This window comes from Xenopus laevis, chromosome 6L (assembly GCF_017654675.1).
Source record: "Xenopus laevis strain J_2021 chromosome 6L, Xenopus_laevis_v10.1, whole genome shotgun sequence".
Taxonomy (NCBI): domain Eukaryota; kingdom Metazoa; phylum Chordata; class Amphibia; order Anura; family Pipidae; genus Xenopus; species Xenopus laevis.
This window is the reverse complement of record NC_054381.1, coordinates 94255952-94282066: the sequence shown is the minus strand read 5'-3', so window position 1 is coordinate 94282066 and position 26115 is coordinate 94255952. Positions and strand designations below refer to the sequence as shown.

General features: G+C 38.3%; 1 protein-coding gene across 1 annotated transcript in view; it reads right to left on the bottom strand.

Annotated features, from left to right (window-relative positions):
- LOC108719126 (collagen alpha-1(XXI) chain) overlaps positions 1–24295 on the bottom strand; it is a 55637-nt gene extending 31342 nt beyond the window's left edge. Inside the window, exons 1-5 of the mRNA XM_018267781.2 lie at positions 24131–24295; positions 19700–19821; positions 15893–16453; positions 3108–3273; positions 362–587 (exon numbers count right to left, since the gene is read on the bottom strand). Coding sequence (XP_018123270.2) covers positions 362–587; positions 3108–3273; positions 15893–16453; positions 19700–19793 — 1047 coding nt within the window. The 5' untranslated portion in view covers positions 19794–19821; positions 24131–24295. The remainder of the gene's footprint in view (positions 1–361; positions 588–3107; positions 3274–15892; positions 16454–19699; positions 19822–24130) is intronic.
- Positions 24296–26115: the final 1820 nt, after the last annotated feature.

Below are 26115 nucleotides of genomic sequence, written 5' to 3'. Positions count from 1 at the left end.
TTTTTATTAAAATAATGAGATAAATTCGAATTATAGTAAATAACCCTCCCCGTATAATAATAATTTTCATTCTCTGCAAGCGTCATTAAAGTCTATAGATTAAAATGGAAATGAATTATGTGATCAAATTTGATCTATTTCTAACAATTTAATATCATCTATACCTATCTATCCTATTATCTTTGCTTATCTATGACCTATTGATTACTTCCTTTTAAAGGTGATGGCACATAGTACGTGGCACCCATAATTAAGCATGCACAACAGAACGTCAGTGTGACTTTCCACTGGAAAATCTAAAATAATACATTACATGAAGGTACAAAAAAACCTACAGAATACCTTATATTTGTCATCTTACCTTCAGCCTTGGATCATCAAAAACAACAGTTTGGGCATCTGCATTTATCTTCACTGCCGTAAAAAGCACTGATTTATTTGTCCCATTCAGAGTAACAGCTGCCTGCACTTCCCCAGCCTTGGAAAATATTCTCCAAAGGTCAATAATCTGGTTGTTCCCAGGAGACTTAACACGTATGGTTGCCACAAAAACATAGGTTGGCGGAAGTCCTTCAGGAAATATGTCCCTAAGAAAAAAATACTATATAACAATGGATAATGAAGGAGAAATCACAAAATGGCTTTTTCTGGAATATATTTTGAGCCCTACTTAAACTTACTTTTTTAATGGCTATACCTCTGTCATCTAAATGCCAACCACGTTATATATGTATACTCCTTCATGGATCATGGCACTTTCTTACCTTGTATCTAGTAATTGCAAATCAAGTACGTTTTACTGTTGCTCACCTATAAAGTTTTTGTTGCTCATCCCACGGGGTATCCTGTGCCGATATCCCAAAGCGAATTCACCAAAGAAAATTTGTAAAACGTAGGATGAGTCCAAAGCAGTCTTTTGAAGCTGTAAATGTCTTTTATTGAGGAAGACTTCCTCAATAAAAGAAATTTGCAGCTTCAACGACCAACGACTGCTTGGGACTCATCCTACATTTTAACTTTTTTTTTTGGTGAATTATGTAGTAGATACAGTCTAAAGCAACTAGACTTTCTGGGTTTTGTTGAGAACATTTCATCATTCCTCCGAGCAACTTCTTCAGTTCAACATGATCAAATTTTTGCGAATGCAAGTTTTTTCATAAATATACTAGCAATTGAGAAATAAAATGTGATTGTGGCAAATACTTCATCTAAAGGTGGCCATACACTATTAGATCTGTTCGTTTGGGGAGGTCACCAAATGAGCGCACCTTAATCCTATATGCACACTAATGGCAGGGCGATATCCTGTTAATCCAAACGTTGGGCCCTGGGGCCAAACGATCAGATTGCAATGATGTGAATAAGCACCAACGGGTCGCAGGACCACATAAAATGTGGTTCTGGATTGAAGAAGAAATCAAACTTGCCCTATAGATATCTGGTCGATTTTTGGCCTGATATCTATCCAGGGGACCTGTCAGAAACCCCCACACATGGGCAGATAAACTGCCGAATCGGTCTAAAGGACCAATAGCAGCTTTAATCTGCCCGTGTATGGCCACCTTAAGTCTATATCTACAGTCTACCTATCTGAAAGAAAAGGGACAAGCCTTTGAGGACTGCAACTTACATATATTGGACCGAAAAGACAGATGGTTTGAAAGATGAGTGAATGAGGCCATTTATGCCAAACTAGAAATACCATCCCTTAACAGAGGAGGGGGTTTGCAACACTGCTTGTGATCAACATACAATGCCACTTTGATGATCTTACCTATGCGGTTTCACAACAATTCACACTTACAGTCATGTACATTGAAAACAACACCTGCCTCAAAGAGGATCATGGTACCATTGTGACTGTACTACCTTTAAGGGTTTAATGGAGAACTATACCCTAAAAATAAATGACCAAAAATGTCATATGTTACATACTAAAATTTTTGTACCAGCCTAAAGTTTCAGCTTCTCAATAGCAGCAATGATCCAGGACTTCAAACTTGTCACAGGGGGTCACCATCTTAGAAAGTGTCTGTGACACTCACATGCTCAGTGGGCTCTGAGGAGCTGTTGAGAAAATTAGGTTGGTCTGTAATAGAAGATGATTATTAAATTCTGATGCTAGTTGCACTGGTTTCTGTGCTGCCATGTAGTAATTATCTGTATTAATTACTAATCAGCCCTATAGTGTGACATTTATATTCTATATGTACTGTATATTGTGAGTGGCTCCCTAAGCTCAGTAAGTGACAACAGCACAGAGCATGTGCATCGAATTAGTAGAAAAGAAGATGGGGAGCTACTGGGGCATCTTTGGAGACACGGCTTTTTACCGCTAAAGGGCTGTGGGTGCCTTAGGCTGCTACAGAAGCCCAAACATAACGTATAACATTTATAGCTACTTCTTTAGTTAAACTTTAGTTCTCCTTCAATAGCCGGAGAATTTCCTACCCAGGGCCGCTCCTGCCATGAGGCAAGATGAGAATCTTGCCTAAGGTGGCAGCGAGCGGCCGGTTGCGAGGGTGGCAAAAAGCCGCCTCTTGTATCTTTAAAGGGGAAGGAAACCTAGTCGGCGCAAACCCCCCCACCCCACCCTCCCGTTTGTTGCCCACCCTCCCTCCTCCCCCATGGACTACCCGTCCCGCTGGGAAGGGTAAGTAACAAGTTAGGGGCATTTGCCCAGCGGGACGGGTAGGCCATGGGGGAGGAGGGAGGGTGGGCAACAAACGGGAGGGGGAGTGGGGGGTTTGCGCCGACTAGGTTTCCTTCCCCTTTAAGAGCAGAATTTCCGGGTTTTAACTCGGAAATTCGGCTCGGCTAGTGCAAAGAGCACAATTGCGCTCAATGTAGTAGCAATGCTGCCCCCTTTTGACCCAATCCGATGCTGACTTTTAAGCACGGAGCGGTAGAGGAAGGGCGGCATCTGGGTTGCTGCCTCAGGCGATGCGCTGTTCATACCACTCAGTTAAATGGAAGAAGCTGCTCAGATGAGTGGTGAAACATTTTTAAGAAAACTCAGAAAAATCCAGTTGCTTTAGACTTAACTCTACTAGATACTGTATATCATGACCTGGATGAATGGAAATCTTCATAGACGCATTTATTACCTTGTGTTTTCAGTGATGTCCACGTTGGGTGTAAGAAGGTAGGCTACTTCTGAAGCCAAAGAACCCATTACTAGTTGACCTTTTGTATTAATTCTCATTCCAACAAGCAGTTCAAACCCTTTCTCGTCACGTGAAGCCACTGGAATTCGCGTAGGACACACCGACTCTGTGGGAAATTGAGGGCATTTAAAACTATTGCCAAATCAGTTTTAGAAATGTTTTACTTTATTTTGTTCCCCAAAAATAAACTCAGCGTTAAAAGAAGCACAAAAACAGGGGATGCCATGGTCTGCATGACATCTAAACCTTCTGCTAAAACAAAACCCATGTTACAAAGTTTGCCTTCCATGTATATTTTTATAGAGTATATTTTGCTCCGTTTATTTAAATGTAAATGCCTCTGTTTCCGTAGTCTAAAATCATTTTTTTTATTTTTGGAAAAGTCAGGCTTTTGGAACAAACCAGTTGTGAATTTTTCATAATGTAAAATAAACATGCTCAGTGCAGTGTGTTCCCTCAAGTGTTTGGCATGATCCTTGCTGTTTATGTCTAGGTTCTGCTTTACATATATTGAGCTGATGATTGGTATGTTGCTAATCCGAGTTAGATAATGGCAGACTAAAGCACATTATTTAGCCAAAAGTGCATGTATGTTATAAAAATACTGAATATACTACTTGGTGTGGTTAAACTGGCCATCTAGTTAACCTAGATGTTAATGGGCCAAACAATAAATTCAATTTGGGGCCCCAAAACATTTACTGGTCATCTCGTTGATAGCATACATCTGGTTGCTATGGGTTACTAAACCTGGTGCAAGATTTATTGTTACTATGAAGCAACATCCTGTCAGTCCCATTAGCACAAGTCCCTGATCAGTCCCATTAGCACAAGAAATAGCAGGACTTATACTGTACATAACTTGCTGTATAGTGTATAAGATTTTTTGTGACATAAAAGAGAGATTTAAGAGGGTAACTTTATAAGCTTTTAGAAACACCCAGGAGTCACATAAGAAATCCTATTATCGGGCATCGAACACGTGACCTAGGCCTCTCTTTATTTCAAATCTTCACCCCGGATGTGACGTCATCGTGCCGGCGCCGCTACCCACGTGGTGGCCATGGCCGCCGCCATTTTGGATGCGCCGCTGGAGTGGACAGAGGCCCCGAGAGATAAGACCGTGCGAGCGGTCCTGACAGGTTTGTTGTATGTAAATCCCATACTGTGATGCACTCTGTCCTATTTTGAAGTGTTTAGGCAGTATTTAGGAAAAAATGCTTCCTATATTTTTGTATATTTTCCCTATTTATTACATTAGCCTGGTTTTTACCGACTAGGCCTGTAAAATACTGGCTAAGTAGCAACCATAATTGTTTCAATGAACACCTAAATAGTATATCTAATATGTCTACCCTTTTGATAACAATGTACTATTGGTAGAGTTATCTTATTATGTAAACTAACTAACTAACTAAAAATATTTCTGATGTAGGGTCTGGAAAAGGGTCACGCTAGCCTCCAGTTTCTGCCCGTGGACCAAGATATGCTCCAGGAAGGTAGTTGTTAAACAAAGAACCTGTACTCTGTATAAAGTAGCCAGACATGCCATTCCCCAGGTCTAGTCCAGAGATAGGAGCTCACTTTCCAAAAGAAAGCTGTCCTGTGTAATAGGAATGTAAACTTAATTGGAGAATTGGAGTGTCTCTCTCAGAGCAGGGCACAGAGCAGGAAGCATGTCTGTGTTAGGAACTCCCAGAGGGGCTGTGGGTGTTGCTTGCCACTGCAAGGTGCAGAGGGAGTCCGTGACAAAGTGTCAGAGAGTCTTGAGTGAGAATGAGGAAAGCCAGGAGGCTGAGGACTTAAAAAAAAGGAGTACTGTGAGTACAGGGGTGAGCCAACTGTTTGTTTTTTTTTGGTTGTCCACAAGGAGCCCAGTTTAGTAAGGGACCTCTTCATATGTGTGAAAGTAGCGCCCAGTGTGCAGGAATTATTTTCATGATTTATGTTTTGTATGCTGATATGGTCACCCCTGGGCTCAAATGTACTGTGTATGTTTGAAACTTGGTAATATAAACCTTTGTTTACTATGAAGAGCCATGGTGTCAGTGTCTTATTGTTCCTTTGTTGCCTGCCTACCATTTACTAATTTATGTGTATATATATATATATATATATATAGCCACAAGCCGGTGCACTCAAAATTCCTCGTAGGTCACTGCCCAGGTGCTGGTTAAAAATAATAGACAAAGCTGCAAAAGAACCGCACTCACAGGACTTGTTCAAAGTGTACAAAAATAGAAAATCTTTATTTTTTCTTTGATTTTCTATTTTTGTACACTTTGAACAAGTCCTGTGAGTGCGGTTCTTTTGCAGCTTTATATATATATATATATATATATATATATATATATATATATATATATATATATATATATATATATATATATATATATATATACACATATATATATATTGCAGTTCTTTATTAGACTCAAACGTTGAGTCTAATAAAGAAATTCTTGCTTGCCACAATTTGCTTAAAATTATATATACCCTTGATGCGGGCACCCGGGTGATGACACGGTCTATGGTTTGGAGCTTGGAATATTATTATTATTATTAAAATGTATTTATATAGCGCCAACATATTGCGTAGCACTGTAAAGTAAATGTGATTATACAACTAAATCACATGAATTATATACATAGAACATATGGAGTTACATACATCACAATCAATACCGGTACAAAAGGTGAGGAAGGCCCTATGCAAAAGAGCATACACTCTAAAGGGAAGGGAGTAATACACAAGGTGTGGGAGTGGGCAAGATCGAATTAAGTAGGTGAGAAATGTGGTACTGTATGTGGTGTTGCGTTTGGTAGTTAAAGGAGAAGGAAACCCCCAGGGCGCTAAACCCCTCCCCCCCTCCCCTGTGCTGCCCCCCCTCCCTCCTCCCCCCTGGCCTACCTGTCCCCCTGGGCAAATGCCCCTAACTTTTTACTCACCCCTCTGCGCAGGTCCTGTCCACGGAGTACGCAGTCGCCATCTTCTCCCACGCGCGTCTTCTTCCTGCTCTGATCGGCGTTTTCTGGCGCATGCGCAGTAGGAACAGGTACCGGTACGGCTCTACTGCGCATGCGCCGAATGTCACGAAGTTTTCCGATTTCACTTCGTGACATTCGGCGCATGCGCAGTAGAGCCGTACCGGTACCTGTTCCTACTGCGCATGCGCCAGAAAACGCCGATCAGAGCAGGAAGAAGACGCGCGTGGGAGAAGATGGCGACTGCGTACTCCGTGGACAGGACCTGCGCAGAGGGGTGAGTAAAAAGTTAGGGGCATTTGCCCAGGGGGACAGGTAGGCCAGGGGGGAGGAGGGAGGGGGGGCAGCACAGGGGAGGGGGGGAGGGGTTTAGCGCCCTGGGGGTTTCCTTCTCCTTTAAGCAGAGTGAGGGTAGGCTTCTCGAAAGAAGTGCGTTTTAAGAGATTTCTTGAAAGCAGAAAGGTTGGGAGAAAGTCGGACAGACCGTGGGTGAGAATTCCAGCCCATGCAAAATCTTGAATGCGAGCATGTGAGCAGGTAATGAGAGAAGAGTTGAGTAGCAGGTCAGTAGAGGAGCGTAGTAAGCAGTTGGGTGAGTATATAGAGATGAATTCAGAGATGTAGGGTGCGGCAGAGTTATGAAGTGCTTTGAAAGTCAGGGTCATTAATTTGAATCTGAAAGGTAACGGAAGCCAGTGCAGGGATTGACAGAATGGCGTGGCAGAGGAGGAGCGGTTGTTGAGGTATATGAGCCTCGCAGCAGTGTTCATTGTGGACTGGAGAGGTGACAGTCTCTGGAGGGGGAGGCCAATTAAAAGAGAGTTACAGTAGTCTAGACGTGATATGATGAGAGAGTGAATAAAAATTTTGGCAGCATCTTGGGTGATAAATGATCGTATTTTGGATATGTTCCTTAGGTGGAAGTGACATGATTTAATAAGTGACTGGATATGAGGAGTGAATGACAGGGCAGAATCTAGGATAACCCCAAGGCCCCGGGCCTGGGGAGAGGGGGTGATAGTGGAATTGTTAACTATGATGGATACTTCCAGGATGTTATTGGTGTTAGTTGGAGGAAAGAGAACCATTTCAGTTTTAGAGAGGTTTAATTTTAGGGTAGCATTGCGACATCCAGGTAGAGATAGCGGACAGGCAGGAGGAGACGCGAATTAGGAGTTCTGGGTTGAGATCAGGAGATGAGAGATAGATCTGAGTATCGTCAGTATATATATATATATATATTTATATATTTATATTTATATTAAGATAAATCTATAGATTCAGTTATTCGAACTGATGGAATTGATTCAACTAGCCAAGTGATCAATCCCCTCAATATTACTTTAACTGATATTATTGTTGTGTGAGCCTGCAGTGCTTGATATGCCAGATGAACCACTAGTTTATATTGCCATTGATAATATTCTGTTTAAGTCAATCAAATCAATATAGATACTGATCAAATCAACTTTACTGGAACTATTCTATGCTTTCTAGTACGATCTGTAAAATTAACCGCAAATCCATGCCTGCCCAATTTATTTGCACATCACTACTGGTAAGCTCACAGACGAATACCGTATATACTCGAGTATAAGCCAAGTAAAAAAAAAAAAGTTGCTGCTTACTCACTGATTGAAGCGTGCAGTGACTCCTCCGTGCTGCCCATACTTCTCCCCCCTTGTGGCTCCCTTAGCCCTCAGCCCCTCCCAGCTCTCGTCACTCAGTACTCGCCCTCCTCAGCCCTTCCCCTTTTTGCGCAGGAGATGTGGGTAAATGTGTGCGCATTACCGTATTTTTAATAGGAGCCCGCAAGAGTAGGAAGAGGAGCGCTTGAGATGACAGTTGGTTGAGGTGCGCGCTCACTCTGTGATATGAGCACGCACCTGTACAGGGAGCGGAGGCGCGCGTCTTCTCCCTTTGTGACGTGCCCTGGGACGCTGCAGCCTCGTAAAAGGGGAAAAGGAGGTGGCAACTTGAGAGCTAAGGGGGCGCGGCCTCACATCCCTTGGCTTTTGTTTCTTCCGTTTGTATCCTGCGCTTCCCTGTAGCCTGATTTCAGTTGCGGGAGGGGCTGCAGCTCTGGAGTTATACTTTTTAAATATGGCGCCTGTCAGAAAGAAGAGAGGCGAAGCATGGGTCAATCTGTGGAGAAAAGGTAGTGCCAGATAATTGTAATTGTGTATCGTGTCCTATGGCTTGCTATGATTTAAAAAAAAAGTTTTTTATTTTAAACATTTACTTCTCCTTTAACCCTCCGTGTAAGTTTGTGAGCTACCATTGTCATTTGAGCTTTGAGCACGGAGGGGAAGGGCTGAAGAGGGAGGACTGATTGACGAGAGCTGAGAGGGGAGGGGCTGAGGGCTTAGGAGGGGGGAGAAGTATGGGCAGCAGCACGGAGGAGTCACTGCATGCTTCAGATCAGTGAGTAAGCAGCAACTTTAAAGCTTTAAATTGGCCATGACCTAAAATTAATTTCTCACCCCTAGGCTTATACACGAGTCAATAAATTTTCCCAGTTTTCTTAGGTAAATTAGGTACCTCGGCTTATACTCGAGATTATATGGTAGTATTTTCTCCAAACCAAACATATGAATCTCCAGTGCTATCATACATGTAACATGGTTAGTCAGCTCTCCCACAAGCGACAAATCACCTTAAAATATATTTAATACTGAAGAATGGGGATCTGCCATTATTGTGGTATAATTACTTTTGCCAGATTTTTCTGCGATTATGCTGGACTACCACATAATGTTTTACATGTGCTGATCCCCTATCTTCCAGATTAAAAGGTATTTCAAAGGAGATTTTCACCTTTGAGGTATATTTTAGTATGATGTAGAGAGTGATATTATGAGACAATCTGCAATTGGGTTTCATTTTTTATTTGTGAATTTTGAGTTATTTAGGCTTTTTATTCAGCAGCTCTCCAGTTTGCTATTTCAGTAATCTGGTTACTAGGGTTCAAACTACCTCAGCAACCATTCATTTATTTTGTATAAGAGACTGCAATAGGGAGAGGGCCTGAATAGAAAGATGAGTAATACAAAGTAGCAATAACAATACATGTGTAGCCTTACAGAGCATTTGTTTTTAGATGGGGTCAGTGACCCCTATTTGAAAGCTGAAAAGAGTCAGAAAATGGCAAATAATTAAAAAATATAAAGAAATAAATAACGAAAAACCAATTGAAAAGTTGCCTAGAACTGGCCATTCGATAACATACTAAAAGTTGACTTAAAGGTGAACCAGCCACTTAAGGTGCATTGCCACCTGTAGGAGAGCCGATTACGCATGGCTCACAAAGTGCTACAGGTGTCAGTGGATGCGAGAGTGAATCATTTGAAACAAGTTGCTGGAGTCTTGGATTATGTGACAGACAGTGCTTCATATTTAAAATAAAAAATTTAAACCTTGCCCCATCCATATGCACTTTAATATATCATGTACAATGTCCTATCCTTCTTCTCCTCTACCATCCTGCCCAGCTGTCGCATCTTAAAACCATTTTTTTAGAAAAAAGAAATGGCAAATGTAAGGGTTATTGTGACTGTATGTTTCTTTGTTTGCATGTATATGTATGTCTCTGTGATTACAAATGCCAATTTCTTTAAGAAATGTTCAGTTACACTACTAAGGAAGCATATTCTTTGCTCTGTTTAAGGCCAGATCTGTTCATGGTGAAATCATTTATTTGTTCAACCTGATATATTTTACATAAGTAAGACTTGTACACATTGGTTTTGGGAACCTACCAAAAAAATGATGGTCCTGCCAATGCAGACACACACTGAAACAAAATACTCAACCCGGAGCCGAATTCTGGAAACAATCAACAGTCCAGTTGACTGAGAACAGCCTTTCCTAAATGGATTTTGTTCCATTCAACAGAAACCAAATTCAGTGACTGCTACCTCTTTGCTAGATATTTACTATTACTGTATAAAATGTAAGAGGCCAAAGTGTTTTTGTTCATGTTGTTAATTCTTACTTCAAGAAATATTAAAGGGAATTTGTCATGATATTTATGATTTACTTTTTATTTCTAAATAACTGTTCTGTTTACATTGCAAATAATTAACTCTATTGTATAAAATGTCATTCCTTTAGTTGTAATATTGGTGTGTAGGCAGACATCTCAGGTCATTTTGCTGGGTCATGTGCTTTCAGAAAGAGCTAGCACTTTAAGATGGAAGTGCTTTCTGGCAGGCTGTTTTTTCTCCTACTCAATGTATTGAATTGTCACAGTGGGAACTGGATTTTACTATTGCGTTCTTAGATCTGGTTACCTTCACATTGTTCTGCTGATGGGCTGGTGGGGGGTGATATCACTCCAACTTGCAGTACAGCAGTAAAGAGACAGCAGTAAAGAGTGACTAAAGTTTATCAGAGCACAAGTCACATGACCGGGGGCAGCTGGGAAACTGACAATATATGGATATCTAGCCCCATGTCAGATTTCAAAATGAAATATAAAAAAATCAGTTTGCTCTTTTGAGAAAAGGATTTCAGTGCAGAAGTCTGCTGGAGCAGTATTATTAACTGAGGCATTTTGAAATAAATAATTTCCCTCTAACATAGATGCAGCCCAGTCACCAATATACAATGCTGAAATCATGTTTGACTCTAGGGGTCATTTAAAAAGACCCCAATTGCTACATCACTAATGAGAACAAAATCGACTCTCTTAGTGCTCATTCAAAAAGCCCTTATGTCCGATTTCTACACTTCCCACCAATTTAAAAATCCACTGCTGCTCCCTAAGTTCGGTAATGGATGGGTAGGGGTGAGGAACACAAATGTGCCTCCCCCCAACTGCCTCTCGTGAATACAGTGCTGCCTACTTGCATCAGAGCTGGTCCATGTGCCCCATTCTGCAGTGTTGACAGGCTGCTTATTAAAAACAAGTAATAACAAAAAATATGTTTTGGCATGCATTTAACACTAATGTACATTGATACCTTGCATTTGTAAATCATTGTGTGTTTGGTTCAGAAAAACTACTACTACAGTTCATATAAATAAGCTGCTGTGTAACCATGGGGGCAGCAGTCAAGGGTAAACACGACAAAGGAGGGGCATGGTGGTACAGTAGTTAATTTTGCATCCTTGCAGCACTGGTTAGATTCCAGTCAGGACACATCTGCAAGGAGGTTTGTCTTTTATTCCTATTCTTGTGTTGGTTTTCTCTGGGAATTCAAGTTTTCCCCTAGGGATGGGCGAATTTGACCCGTTTAGTTTCGCCAAAAATTTGCCGCTGGCGAAATGTCACCGACGCCCATTAAAGTCTATGGGCGTCAAAAAAACTTTTGTCGCGTGGCGAAATTCTTTTGACACGCGTTTTTTTTTTTTTTGACGCATGCCGCTGTACAAGTCTATGGGCGTCATTTTTGTGGCGAAACAAGGCGAAAAAATTTGCCCATCCCTATTTACACCCACAATCCAAAAACATATACAGTATTTTTATTAAAAAAAAGACATGGCATTAAAGGCAGATTTATCAATATTTGTAAATTGTGGATATACGCTTAGGTGTGAAAATACTAGAAAATCAAAGACTCAATTTCTTAAAGGAATCGTTCACCTTTAAGTCAACTTTAAAGGGATACTGTCATAGGAATTTATTTTTCAAAACACATCAGTTAATAGTGCTGCTCCAGCAGAATTCTGCACTGAAATCCATTTCTCAAAAGAGCAAACAGATTTTTAATATATTTAATTTTGAAATCTGATATGGGGCTAGACAATTTGTCAGTTTGCCAGGTGCCCCCAGTCATGTGACTTGTGCTCTGCTCGGTCACTCTTTACTGCTGTACTGCAAGTTGGAGTGGTAACACCCCCTCCCTTCCCCCTCCTCCAGCAGCCCATCAGCAGAACAACAGGAAGGTAGCCAGATAACAGCTCCCTAACACAAGATAACAGCTGCCTGGTAGATCTAAGAACAGCGCTCAATAGTAAAATCCAGGCCCCCCTGTATCAAATTCAGTTACATTGAGTAGGAGAAACAACAGCCTGCCAGAAAGCAGTTCCATCCTAAAGTGCTGGCTCTTTCTGAAAGCACCTGACCAGACAAAATAACCTGAAATGGCTGCCTACACACCAATATTACAACCAAAAATATACACGTGTTGGTTCAGGAATTAAATTTTATATTGTAGAGTGAATTATTTACAGCGTAAACAGTATAATTTAAAATTCTAAAAAAAATACATCATAAAAATCACGAAATAATCCCATTAAGGGGGTTATTTATCAAAGGTCGAATTTTAAAGTTTTTTTAGACCTCGAATGAACTCACAATTCTAATGGTTTCTAATTTAAGAAAAAACTTTAATGGAAAAAACTCAAATCGATGAATTCGAAAATTAGAATCGATCAAGTTTTTGGCAGAAAAAAACGTGAATCTCTCGAATTGATAGAGTTTTCGAAAGAAACCCTCTAATAAAAACTCGAACATCGTGAAGGCTGATTCATGTTAATAAACCATTTTCATAATAATATACCTTTCTAGTAATATGTGCCATTGGGTAATCATAAATTATTACCTGAAATTATCTTCTCCAATATGCAACAATAAAACTGCCAAGAGGGGGCACACAAATATGGAGCAATGAATGGCCAATTGTGGATCCAGATATTCAGGAACCCACACATTCTTTTAAAATGTTTCAGACTGAATACAGTTGCACTCTGAAAAGCTATGCAGGGAAAGAGTTTAAAAAGCCAAGAAAAATGGTCCATCAGAATCAAAGGAAATTTAAATACTGCCTAAATACTAAAATGTCATGGAAATCTAATTACCTTTGTATGATTTCAGTTACGTTTACAACATGAGGAAACATTTAGATGATGTTTTTCACTCATTTGGCAAAAAAGAAATGGATGGACTGCATCCATCCATATAGCTCAAAGGGTCCTTTGTTCTGCTTCAACACATTTGCATTTAGGCTTGGTGCTGCCCACCTACCAAAACCAGGACCTGAGCAGATCCACTAAAATATAGTGCCAGAGTGATCTGCCCAAAGATGAAAGTTATACAGGGTTCTTTAACCTTTTTCTGAGGGGACCCAGATTAAATCTGGGGTCTGCTTGCCAACCCGAAAACAACTCATATATAATTCATTTTGCACCTTATTTTATTACAACTAAAAGCAATACATTTAATTTTAATAAGGGGACCTACCCTAAACAGCATGGGAACCCATGATACCTATATACGAATATGAATTGCATCTACAGCCAGTTGGTATTAGGTTAAAATTAATGCCAAGAGTAACCACAATTGTTCCACCCCGGGGAGACATTATGAGTGTTTTTTTTGTAGTTGTGTTTTGGGACATTATATGTTTTTTTATAAATTGTTTTTATAAATTACAGGAGAAGTACTTGTCAGTGTTAACATGTTAGAATATGTGAGACAGAGACAATAAACTCACCCTCTCTCAGTGAACACAACATTGGATGATATGGTAACTTTTTGGAGATACCCTTACTAAGAGCAACACGATTCATTTCACACCTGTGACATTTGCTCTCCCACAATTGGCATAGACGAGAATTTTTTCTTCATTTCAAGCCTGTAAACACACCCTCAAGGTAAGCATTTGCTTTCACTGACCCAGAATGCATGTATATATCAATATCGAGGTCCTGTGTTTGATTGTGACATGACCTTAGATTGCAAGTTCCACTGAGAGGTGAATGATGTCAGCACTATATACATAAAGCATAATATTATATAGTGAAAGCTCACTTATCTGATTATTGCATTAATGAAAAAGTCAATCGGGCCCAGTGTGGCCCAAAACATTGCCAAACTTTGATGTCTACTTTGAGCCAATAAAAGCACTCTTGCATTACAAAAACTGGGCCTGCGTGTTACAGTATCCTTGGATCTTTTAATGAAAACATTTATTTACTATTGAACTGCAAATGTTAATTGCACTGTGACTGTACTTATTACTATGGTACTTACCTAGTAAGCTTTTTTATGGAACAAAAACACTCATATCAATGCAATGCAGAGTTAATAATTTAGTCATTTAAAGTATTTGCCATACATCATCTATAACTAGGAGTCAATTCTATCTTGATATACAAATGTAATCAAATATATGCTGTATGCTCCTTCTTATCCTTCTTAGCACTACTTGCACATAGGTAGAAACAGACTGATGCATCATATATAAAGTAGTTGGTAACTACATAAGGGTTGTAAATGATATACCACAGGCCTCTGAATTGGAGCTAATATTGTCTAGTCTACATTTGTTGACTTGCAACTGGACCTTGAAAGCAATGTATCTGTAGTTTCCATTTTCACAAAACTATGTACAACATATACAGAATATACCATACAATATTTGCTCTGGGATCTAAAGAAATTGATGAAATGAGCATCTAAGAGGCAAATGAGATTCAGCATACACAAGTAGGAATGCACCAAATTCCGGATTTGTTTCATGATTCTGCCAATTCTGAGCATTTCTAAGCAGGATTCGGCTGAATCCAATGTCTCGGCTGAACAAAATCCAAACTATTAAGGTGACATAAATAAGAGAATTGCTTATTTTATTTCACTTGTTTCTTAAAGTAATCTGCATTCACAAATTTGAGTTCGAATTTAGTTCAGGAAAGATTGAGGATTCATCCAAATCGATTTAAAAATATGCATGCTTCTTATCTATACATGAATTAAGGCTAATTTAGGTTAATCCTTGATGGAAAAGAGTGTAGGAGTATGCACAGTATAAAGCACAGATTTGGCTGTTGTAAGAAATGGGAGTAAAGAGGGGTGGCCAAGTAAACTATTGTTCTGTATTAAATGACATATAAAGGCTCATTTACAAATACAGTGTGCAAAGTGCAATTTTGGTTGTAAATCCCCGTATATTTAGCCACAATGCAGCATTTCTTTCCATAGCTGTGAGGGAACACACGCCTCCACTGTGTTATCTCCACAGATCAGCTGATCACATCAGTCAGCTCCATTTTACTATGAGCAGCATAGCAATAGAGGTTCAAATAACCTATAATACTTGATTTATTCAACTGTGTCCAAAGATAATGTTTGTAGTTTTGAAGTTTGCTTTCTTACATTCTAAATAACAAGGCAACCACAGCACATACAGAAAAATATAATATTCTTATCAGAAATATAAATGTAACTTTGTAACTAGAGAACGTTCGCATTATAAGATAAAATATTGAACATGGTCAATTATGCCATTTATTATATTAATAGCATTAAAAGGGTGGTTTACCTTTAACATAATTTTATGTATGTTATAAAATGACCAATTTTAACTATTTGCCTTTTTCTTGTAACTGTTTGCAAATTGTCTCAGAACATGACGCTCTACATCAGGGATCCACAACCTTTTTTCACCCGTGAGCCACATTCAAATGTAAAAAAAGAGTTGGGGAGCAAGACATGCATGAAAATAGTTATAGGGAGTGCCAAATAAGTGTTGTGATTGGCTACTGGTAGCCCCTGTGTGGACTGGCAGCCTACAGGAGGCACCTGGTTATTAAGCAACCAAAACTTGCCTCCAAGGCTGGAATTGAAAAATAAGAACCTGCTTTGAGGCCACTGGGAGGCCACTGGGAGCAACATCTAAGGGGTCGGTGAGCAACTGGTTGAGGAACACTGCTCTACATCATATTTAAAGTTAACTCAAAGGTGAACAACCCCTTTAATTAGCAAGTCAACTTTCCTTGCATAGAGATTAACTCACCTTCACAAATCTTCTGTCTCATTGTCTCCTTAATTCTGTTGATGGTTGTATAGTCCTCAGCATAGAGCACATATTGAGTAGAGGGCATGTTAGCAATTGCAACCAGTTCCGATTTCATGATTTCAGATCCAACTCCCACAGCAAACATGATTATACCCTGAGCTCTGGCGCTTGAGGAAATAGTATCTACATCGTCTTGAGACTTGCCATCAGTGACAACAATCACAATTTTGTTTTTAGAGTCATCCGCCCTTTTAGAAGAGGGAAAAACTTCTTCGGTGGCAAATTTGATTGCACGTCCTGTATGAGTATTTCCTCCCAAATATTTAATATTTTTCAGGTCACTTAAAAGTTGCTGATATGATGTATTGTGCCCAAGAGGGATCTCCAGTTGGGGGAAGTCACTGTACTGTACCACTGCCACCTGAGTATATGAGGGACCAATATCAAAACTACTTGTTATATTCAGTAGCCAGTTCTTGGCAGTATCAAAGTCTCTGTATCCAACACTCCATGATCCATCCACAATGAAAACTAAGTCATTTACTGCAGTTCGGCATCCTATAAAAGATCAGGGTTATAAATTTAAATATATAAAACTGCAAGAGCATACTGAGAGACACAGATTTAACATTTCAGAAGTGAATTCCCAATATTATGGGGCAGATTTTTATATGGTCGAATATCGAGGGTTAATTAACCCTCGATATTCGACTGCCGAAAGTAAATCCTTCGACTTCGAATATCGAAGTGGAAGGATTTACCGCAAATAGTTTGATCGAACGGAAAATCATTCAAACGAATGATTAAATCCTTCGAATCGTTCGATTCAAAGGATTATAATCCATCGATCGAACGATTTTTCTTCGACCAAAAAATTGTTAGAAAGCCTATGGGGACCCTCCCCATAGGCTAACATTGCACCTTGGTAGGTTTTAGGTGGCGAAGTAGGGGGTCAAGTTTTTTTTAATGAGACAGTACTTAGACTATCGAATGGTCAAATAGTCTAACGATTTTTAGTTCGCATTGTTCTATTTGAAGTAGAAGTCGTAGTCAAAGGTCGAAGAAGCCAATTCGATGGTCGAAGTCGAAGTAGCCAAAAAAAACATTCGAAATTCGATGGTTTTTTTATTCTATTTCTTCACTCAACCAAAGTAAATGGGCCCCTATGTGTCTAGTTTTGTAACCTAATAGGTGCTTTAGTGATAATAACATTCACATTCAAAATTTCTCAACCAGGACTCCAGTTACCAATGTCCTGACATTTATCTATTACTACTTCCTAATTTAGGATATAACTACAGAATCATCAGTGACATGTTGGTCTCTTAAAATGATCTATAATTTTGCCAATGGATTCATTCTGTTTTGTCAGTTATTCAGCTGTACTTCCAACAATCCAAGAAAGTGACCAAATCAATGCCGTTATGCCATTCACCTGCGTGGCTAAATTGTACTGAAATCAAGTTGATCATCCCAAGGATTGGTAAAATATTCATCTCTCATAGAGTTGCCAGCCAATGATGTTATGTAAGATGCAGGACAGAAAGGCTATCATATAAAAACAGACAGAGACTGCTAGAAGGGCTGTATTTTTGAAAATGGTTATGAATTCTGATTTTCTTGACCCATAGTTAAGGAAGGATAAGGACACGTTTCATCAATGCAATGTCTTGCGTTTTCTATCACTTTCGGTGTTAAGAGATTGGTGCTGCCATGTGTTAACTCAACAATAAAGTGCTCTCAAGATGCAGGTAACTTATACTTAATACAGTGGGTTTCCATTGATATTGTGTGAAAAATCCCTGCATGGACATACTATAGATATATGTTCAGTGGATTGACACAGTCTACTTATATTTTAGGAATATACAGGAGCTCGTGCCATTCCTAGACATGTTCACTAATAGCTGTTTGTAAGTTGAGTTCCTTGGCATCTCTGGTGCCGTAGTAAACTATTTACACCATGAAAACTAATGAAATCTACTTATAGTCAGCTACAAGTATTCCCATATATACTTTAGACAACTCTATTCAATTGTCTTGTAGATTAAAAACATTTAAAATTTGAGATTATACATTTTTGGCGAATTTTGTTTTACACAGCATACTAAATAGACCCCTTTACAGTATAATTTATTTTTAAAAGTATAAAAGCACTTATAGTTGATTACAGAATGCCGTACATCTAATCCTCTAAAAGAACCAGACAAACCTTATGCTTATCGGTGTATTTCTTCTTCCCATGAAACTGAATTTATTTTCAAGGGGCATAATCTGCCTAAATGAAAGTAGCACATAAGTGCACATGGTAAGGCCATCTTTACCTACAGTATTTACACGCCTTCCAGTTCCATCAGTTGAATCTAGATGTGACTCAACAAAAAGTAAAAATAAATGTAAACCAAACGGCAACATTCTTCACAACTAGACTTTTTGTCCCTTGTATTTTGCATTGAATGTAAGATACACAAAATAATATGTGTCCACCAATCAAACAGAATGAATTAATTTCCTGAATGCTATATTTATTTCCAGTAATGTGAAAAATCTCAACATCTGTTTCAAAAATGTTGCCAGTGTATGCTTTGGTAATTTATTATACTGGTGCCAGTCTTGATCTTGGATTTCACAAACAGCTGAATGTTCATAAACGATGTATTAGAAAAGCATGCTTTAAAGGGGCAGTATACCTACTTTATCAACAAGAGGGCAATGAACAGGGCTTATGCTAAGCATACATTTTGTTTTAATCATTAATTAAATTAATTGTTTTTGTAATTCTTTGAGTGAATGATTGGTCCCTGTGAGGTAGATAATTAGACAATGGTCTCCTGCTAACAAAAGAGTGACATCAAAATGAGAAGAGAGGGGGTTGTATACTGTTAATCCCATTATCTACCTCACATGGACCAAGCGTAAAGTTCCTGTTTAGCTCAAGAAATACCAAAAACCACAGATGTTACACCTGTTTCAAACTGTCCAGAAGGACTGAATTGGAAGTTTTTTTATCAGCCCGTGTATGGTCACCTTAAGGACAAAGACACACATGGAGATTCGGAGATATAAGTCACCCGGTGACAAATCACCTCTTCTTCGGGCGACTAATCTCCCCGAACAGCCTGAAGTTGCCTCACCAGGAAACTTCAGGCAAGTACGGAAAACAAATGCTCAGAGTGCCATCCTGCCGGCGACTTAGTTTCTAGCTGGCGGGAAGGATATTCGGGGAGATTATTCACCCGAAGAAGAGGTGATTTGTCGTCGGGTGACTAAGTCTCCCCAAATCTCCACGTGTGTCTCTGCCCTAAGTGGCAGAAGTTGTTTTTTTTTTTTTTATATAGACACTGATTTTCACTGCTTAAAGGCTGTGGTAGCTTTGAGTTGATATACACACCCAAAACACAAGGACTATCATGTATAGATGAATTCTGTGTTGAGCTTTAGTTCTCATTTTAAGGTATGTTTCCATTTATGCTGTTTTACCTGTTGGCAATGTTAATAAACAGATATATAATGATATTCTTGTTGCTCTGACTTCTGTAAAGGTAGCGGTACTTACAAATTTTACATTTCCCTATAAGCAGTGTTGTGCATTACTCCCACAGTCCCAAATTTCCTCTTAAAGCCCATCTGTCATTCTTGTGTCATAATCATTTACAGTAAGTCAGAGCGTGGGCAGAGGAGAAACAGATCCTCAGAGATCTGTGTTAGTAGTAAATGAATCAAGCAAAGACATTTTACATGGTTTTTCAAGGAGTCCCTTTTATACACGTATTTCCAAAACGATTGCCAGGAAGAATAACATACCAACTTGTGTATCATCATTTAAAAGTTCTTGTCCAGGAAACAAGTATGGCAGCAGACTCATCGTTAATATTCTATATATACATGTTGGTTTCATGTTTTCAGTTTCCTCTTTTGTAAATGATCTGAAACAAGCAAGCAAAAAATGCAGATTTACTTAAAGCAACAGTTGTGAAGAAAATCTACAGGAAATTTACGGGGAATCGATGACATGTATATACTCAGGCAACTATATTATCACTATGTTACATTAAAATCAACACTTTACAGCTTTGTGAGTGATTACAAAGCACACAGGTACTAATATTTACCATTTTTTCTTGCAAAGTCTTCCACCATTCTAATCATGGATCTATTTTGCTTAGTTTCATATACCCATTGTCGAAAAATTATTGAGCATGGTGCCATTTCAAAAGGAGAGGCTGTAGTACAAATCCTTGTTTTTGGACATTGCCTTTTTTAGGGCAGAGACACACAATGCTATTTCTGGAGATTAGTCGCCCAGCGACAAATCACTTCTTGTTTCTGGCGTCTAATCTCCCCGAACTGCCTTCCTGAATGTAAATCACTGTCGAGATGGCACTCGGAATGATTCGTTTTCTGAAGTCGCCCGAAGTTGCCTCATGGCAATTTACATTCTAGCTGACGGGAAGGCAGTTCGGGGAGATTAGTCACCAGAACAAGTTGCTGGGCGACTAATCTCCCAAAATAGCAGCGTGTGTCTCTGCCCTTAATAGGAGGGACTTTTTTAGTTTAATGTTAATTGCCAATGGTAAATCGCACAAACTGCACCACTGGTGTATGTAAACAGTATCACTTCCTGCCATCATTAATGTAATTACAAAAAGCTGAGGGAACACTTGCTCAGGACAGATGTTAATTTCAGGGCTCCATGAATCCATGCTCCATGTTCTTTGAATCTTGAATGCAGCGTTCATCAAAGCTAGATGCAATTTAGATGGACTGTAAAGTACCTTTGTGAATAGCATTTACTGTATGCATAGGCAACTTTGCTGACACATTTGATGTTGCGCATTTGCTTGTAAATAAACGTATAGCCTATACTGAGAATACCATGGATCATATTTATGATAGCGTGAAATTACAGCTCAGCACAATTAGCCAGAGTGAAATCCTGTTGTTGTCATTAATCTCTATGGGATGTTAAATATGTATTTGCCATACAGTGAACACTCAGTTTCACTCATCAATAGATATGCCCCTATAAATCCCACAGAACTGAATACAGAGCAGAGGAATTTCACTCTGATAAACTGTGGCTTGCTCTTTAGTAAATATGCCCCCATGTCTCTTTAAATGACCACCCTTATCTATAGACATTATTGATGATTTTTGTCTTGTATCACATACCTACTACCAGAGTTAATAGAAGCGGTTATTAAAGTTTGCACACAATGTGCCATGATACTCTCTGTATTCCAAAATCCCAAACAGGAACTTATCCAACCAGTCAGCACATGTTAAAGCCCAAAGGCTGAATTACTATTTTGCTTAAGTGTAATGAGTCAGGAATGTAATGGCTGATTTCATTTCATTGATAGAGTCACAGGCCATCGAGCTATCGCCTCCTGGAAAGTTTCTACATTAAAAAGCAAAATTCACCTGGAGATAAGGACAGATTTACAGTACATCAATGGTGATTGATAGAGTTTAGTGTGAATGCTTTTTTGAGTTTGTGCCTGAAGTCATACATTTGAGTTTAATGGATTGTGGATCTAAAGTCACCTTTTATATCCTGAGGGTCACCGAATATTCAAGTACATCCTTGTTTTTGCAAAATTCAAATCAAACTGTAAACATTAAAAAGTGCCTGATTGTGCTGAAATGTTATTCCTGCACAGAACTTTAATAAATACAGTGTTTAATTCCGAAGATAAGGCCAACCAATTATTTGTATGAAATCTATATAACATTTATTAAAGAAAATTCTATGGACATGATAAAAACAAGATCATTATAATTAGGTATGAGCAAAAATTTTCGCCTGAGACGGTTTGGAAAGTGGTAATAAATTTCATGAATCTGTACTAGAATTTCTCCATGTGTTTGCCAACAAAACACTGTTTCGAAACAAAAATATGATCTGTTGTTGCTTTCCACATCAACCATTGGGTTCTGAGTCTTCCCCAGCCCATGGAAGAAATGCTATTGCAGAGCTAATAATACCATAACCTCTAAACAATTTTGCCTTCCTTTAATTATGCTGTTTTTGCAACACAAATTTTCATTGCTGCTAGTAACTGGGGTCATGCCTTTGAAGTCATGCTGTAAATTTCCTCTTCCCCAAACAATGTACAATGTGTTAGGTGTTCATAAGAAGATGTCATCGGAGATCATGAAAATAAAATTTCCAAAACCTCTCAAAATTTTCAAAACATTTTTCTTTTTTCTCTGTAATGATAAAACAGTACATTGTACATGACCCAAACTAATGTATAATTAATCCTTTTTGTAAGTACAAATAGCCTACTGGGTTTATTTAATGTTTACACAATTTTCTAGTAGACTTGAAGGAGAACTAACCCCTCCTAAAGAGAGTACTCTTATACTAGCCTCTTGCTCCCATTGGTCCCCTCCCCACTACTTAAAAAAGTGTCGCAGAAAGTTGCACAAACCTCTCCATGCAGAGTACCACCGACACTAAGCTTTTTCGTGCATGCACAGTAGGAGCCGGTTTGCTGTTCTCTTATACTGCGCATGAGTGGGAAAGCTCCATAGATAGCCAAAGGGAAGAAGAGGATCTGAAGATGGCGCCTGTGAGCTCCACTGCGCTATGAAGAGGTCTGTGCAACTTTAAAGCAGGGAGGGGGGCCAATGGGGGCTAGTAGATGGGACTCTCTTTAGGATGGAGGGTTTAGTTATCCTTTAAGGTATGAAGATCCATATTACATTATCCATTATCCAGAAAGTCCTGAGCATTCTTGACAAGAGGTCCCATTCCTGTGTTAGAGTTTTTTGTGGTTTTTACGGTTAATAAATATAAACATTTTTATGGGTTAGAGTAATTTGTTAAATACACAATTTTTTTGCGCTAAAAGGTTTAATTTGTAGAAATCAGAGCGTTAGTAAATCAGCCCCCCTAGTCTGCTCAAATACCTTTTAAAACATTTATTTTGTGTGCAAGGCTATGATGTGATGACCTATTTAGTTACTTTTTTTTAAATCTACAGAGAACATATAGGTAAAATAATTACTAAAAAATTCAAGTGCAGTGGAATGAGTACAGAGTTGTTGCAGGGGGCGTTGAGCCTGACACATTTGTGTCCAATGCATAAAAGTTTTCAAGGCATAATTCCCATTCTGATTCTTTAGACTCAAGTGAGCGGCTTGAGCACCTGGACCCCCTGTCATTTTTGGTAAGTGTAGCTTACTGCTTACATTTATACATAACTGGATATTCCCCCTCCCCTTTTTTTTGCCCTCTCCACTATAATCGAGTGAGCTGCTCCTATTGATGGAGAAGGAGCTGAGGGAACTCTTGAGCTATTACCTGGTCCGGAGGTGGCGGTAGGCCCAGTGTTCCTCTGCACTTGTTTCAAATGTATCTGTGCTTGACTCAGAATGGGAGGCAGGAAGGACTGAGTAGTGCTGAGCGCAACTATACAGGAGTGCAAAGAGTGCATTTTGATGCAAGTACCTTTAATGCAAAAACACAACCTCACCTGCAGTTGTAAATAACCCCTCAAGCCTTAAACAAACATATCTGAACAAGCTGTGTTTAGGTGTTTTGGCTTCCCTTACACTTTTCCCAGTTCAGAACTTCCTAAATGATATATTCTAGCATACTAGCAGATATATAATAATATCACAATTTACTGCCCATTTTGGATGCCCTAAGTTTCCTGCAGAATTCTATAACTTACCAATTTATACGGGGTAGTCTAATAATGTAAGGTGCAAAATTTGCTACAGGAACTGTTCAACTAGTCAAAAATAAAATATAAATAAAATAAAAAATGTAAAAAAAAACGTATTTATTTCTGGTGAACAATCTGAAAATAACTGAACTGAAAAAAGTGGAAGGTGAACAATCCATTTAACTTGTGATAGGTCTAGCAGACATCACCATTGTTTTGTCACTAGTGATATTACTATTCCAATTATTAGCAGGCATTTGTTTTTTTCAAGCAATAATGTCACTCTAAGCATGACACTGTTATTACAAGTGTAATCTGCATCTGAATGGCATTTTCTGTACCAAAACTGGGAGAAAAACAGAGGACAGAAAAATCTAATATATAATTAGAGTGGAATAATAAGTGGAATCTGGTCAAGCAGTGTCAAAATAATTAAATACAATTAATTTGAGTGTTATATCAACCTTGTTTATTATTAGAAGAAAGGCTCTCCAGTTGTATTTGCTTAGAGTAGTGCATTCATTTGAAAATTAATAAAAAAAAAAGCTAAACTTACCTTTGATAAAATGAAGAAGTTTCTTGTAACTGGAGGGTGCTTGAATGCAGAGGGGTTAATGTACCTTTTGGTCAGGTAGAGAAGGCATAGCTGCTTAGAAGCTTCAGAGGTGAGTCTTGTTTCACTGTTCTACATCAGTCCAAAACAGAAATCCTTTTCTATAACATGCACACAGACTGACTAACCCTGATGTCACGACTCACAAGCTGGAGCAGCTGTTAAACCCAGCCCACTGGGTGCATGTTATGTGCAAGGTGCTTTCAAAGAATATAATGACAGGGGAAGCAAAAAGGTGGAATTTGGGAAGAACAAAAAGCAAGAAAATATGATAAAATATGTAAAAATTTAAAGGGTAAAAAAGTGGTTATATTTTCAGGCTAAACAAAGTCTATTGGAAATGAATGTTTTTCGTTTAGCTAATACACTACCTTAAGATAATCTAGCTAGAGTGATCTTTTTTTCTTGTTTAATGTAACGCTTACTCAGCAACCTAGACAATTTCCTACCTTTCTATCAAACCGTTTCCAAATATTAAACAGCCTTAAGCAATGTCACATTCATTGTATATTTTGTCAGGTAGCTTACACAGGCAAAAAATAATTGAGTAATACAGATAGGTACAGGATCTGTTATCCTGAGTACATGGGATCTGGAGTTTTCTCAATGTTTTTCACTATGCCTTGAGGCTATTCTTATATATATCTTATATATATATATATATATATATATATATATATATATATATATATATATATATATATATAGTCAAATACAAGAGTCCTCTGCACTCAACCCATTATCAATATATTTAAGACAGAGACATTTTGTGCATACTGCTACTGAAAAATGCCTTACCCTTTAAACAAAACAGGGATTGTTTGTCCATATATTGCAATATATTTAAGCTGGCCAACTACGTCAAAGTCATCCCATATCTGGCCGGTCCTATGCTCAATTTTATCTGATTCATTAAGAATTCTATTGCTTCATTATACATTTTACAAAGGGACTTGGTTTTACCTGCAACTTAACTTGCTGCTTTCAAAGTAAACCTCCATACTTGGCTGCCCTTTTATTAGACACCAGTGGGATCACCTGACTATAGTTGGGAAGGGTGGGAGCTACAACATATATATATATATATATATATATATATATATATATATATATATATATATATATATCAAACAAGGGCTCTGTCTTAAATATATTGATAATGGGTTGAGTGCAGAGGACCTCTTGTAGTTGACTATATATATATATATATATATATATATATATATATATATATATATATATATATATATATATATATATATATATATATATATATATATATATATATATAGTTTCTCCAAAATGAGTGCACTCAAGCCACAAAAACATCAATGCCTAGGTGCAGGTTAAAAAATGTCATACAAAACTTTTCCTGAAGATGGCTCGAGTAGAGGAGCTGAAACGTTGAAATAAACTTTTTTTTTTGTGTTTATTTGAAGTCCTTGGAGTGCGGTTTGTGATTATTGATATTATATATATATATATATATATATATATATATATATATATATATATATATATAATGTTCAAAGTGGACCAGCACACCGAAGTTTTCAATCAAAAGAGTTTTATTTCAACATCACTCATGTGTCCTGTGATGTTGAAATAAAACTCTTTGGATTGAAAACTTTGGTGTGCTGGTCCACTTTGAACATTGTATACGCTGATTGACCAAGCACCCGCATTCGACCAACAAGGAAGGAGTGCAGGTACTTTGTGAATGCTTATATATATATATATATATATATATATATATATATATATATATATATATATATATATATATATACTGTATATATATATATATATATATATATATATATATATATATATATATAAAAGGCTGCAAGGGTTGACAGCACTCCAAGGCAATAATTCACAGCAGGTCAATATGGCAAATAAAGTGGAGATTTTATTTGTGGTCCAAC